This window comes from Arachis ipaensis, chromosome B07 (genome assembly GCF_000816755.2).
Source record: "Arachis ipaensis cultivar K30076 chromosome B07, Araip1.1, whole genome shotgun sequence".
Lineage (NCBI taxonomy): Eukaryota > Viridiplantae > Streptophyta > Magnoliopsida > Fabales > Fabaceae > Arachis > Arachis ipaensis.
The window spans coordinates 9,532,815-9,533,490 of record NC_029791.2 but is presented as its reverse complement, the minus strand read 5'-3'; the positions used below and the strand labels follow the sequence as shown (position 1 = coordinate 9,533,490).

At 32.1% G+C, this 676-nt stretch overlaps 1 protein-coding gene across 1 annotated transcript in view; it reads right to left on the bottom strand.

Annotated features, from left to right (window-relative positions):
- Positions 324–676, bottom strand: part of LOC107608182 (probable 2-oxoglutarate-dependent dioxygenase At5g05600) — a 5,647-nt gene continuing 5,294 nt past the window's right edge. The window contains exon 3 of the mRNA XM_016310054.2: positions 324–676. This exon is cut by the window's right edge and continues 1 nt beyond it. Coding sequence (XP_016165540.1) covers positions 422–676 — 255 coding nt within the window. The 3' untranslated portion in view covers positions 324–421.

The following is a 676-nucleotide window of genomic DNA, read 5'->3' as shown; positions in this document are numbered from 1 at the left end:
AATGCAGAGGATAGAAAAACCAGAGAGAAGGAGTGAAAATATATACTTGTGTTAAAATGATGAATTACTCTTTTACATAACTGATCTTCTTATATTTATACACAGCTAGTAGCATAAATATCTAACTACTCTAATCAGTTTTCTCTAACTAACTATCAGTGAACTCTCTTGTTAAGTAACAGTAACACTGTGGTCCAATCATTTCTATATCTTCATCCGATAATCTCTGATTCGAACCCTCACTTTGTAGGTCAACTATCTATAAGCATTCCACAATTGAAAATTATTATAGATAGATATTCTGTTGAGATAGATAGATATATATATATTCATTAAAAAATATTTTTACCATAGAAGCTAATTAAGGGCAGTTAACATGTGATCATACAATGATTGATTAATAAAGAAATTATTTATGCATTTAGTTTGTTGATGGTGGTGGAGACTTTAAAGATTCAAGATGAGATTTTCCACAAGGTCCTTTCAATCTAATGAAGAGCCTGTATTTTTCATAGGTCATGGCCTTGTAGAGTGAAGGTCTTTCTTTGGTCACCAATTCCTTCACTGGTTCAATGGGTATGTCACTTTTAGGGTTGTAGAAGAACGCTAAGGAAACCCTCTCTTCATTTGAATTTACAATTACTCTGTGCTCTACACTCTTGTAAATTCCATTGCT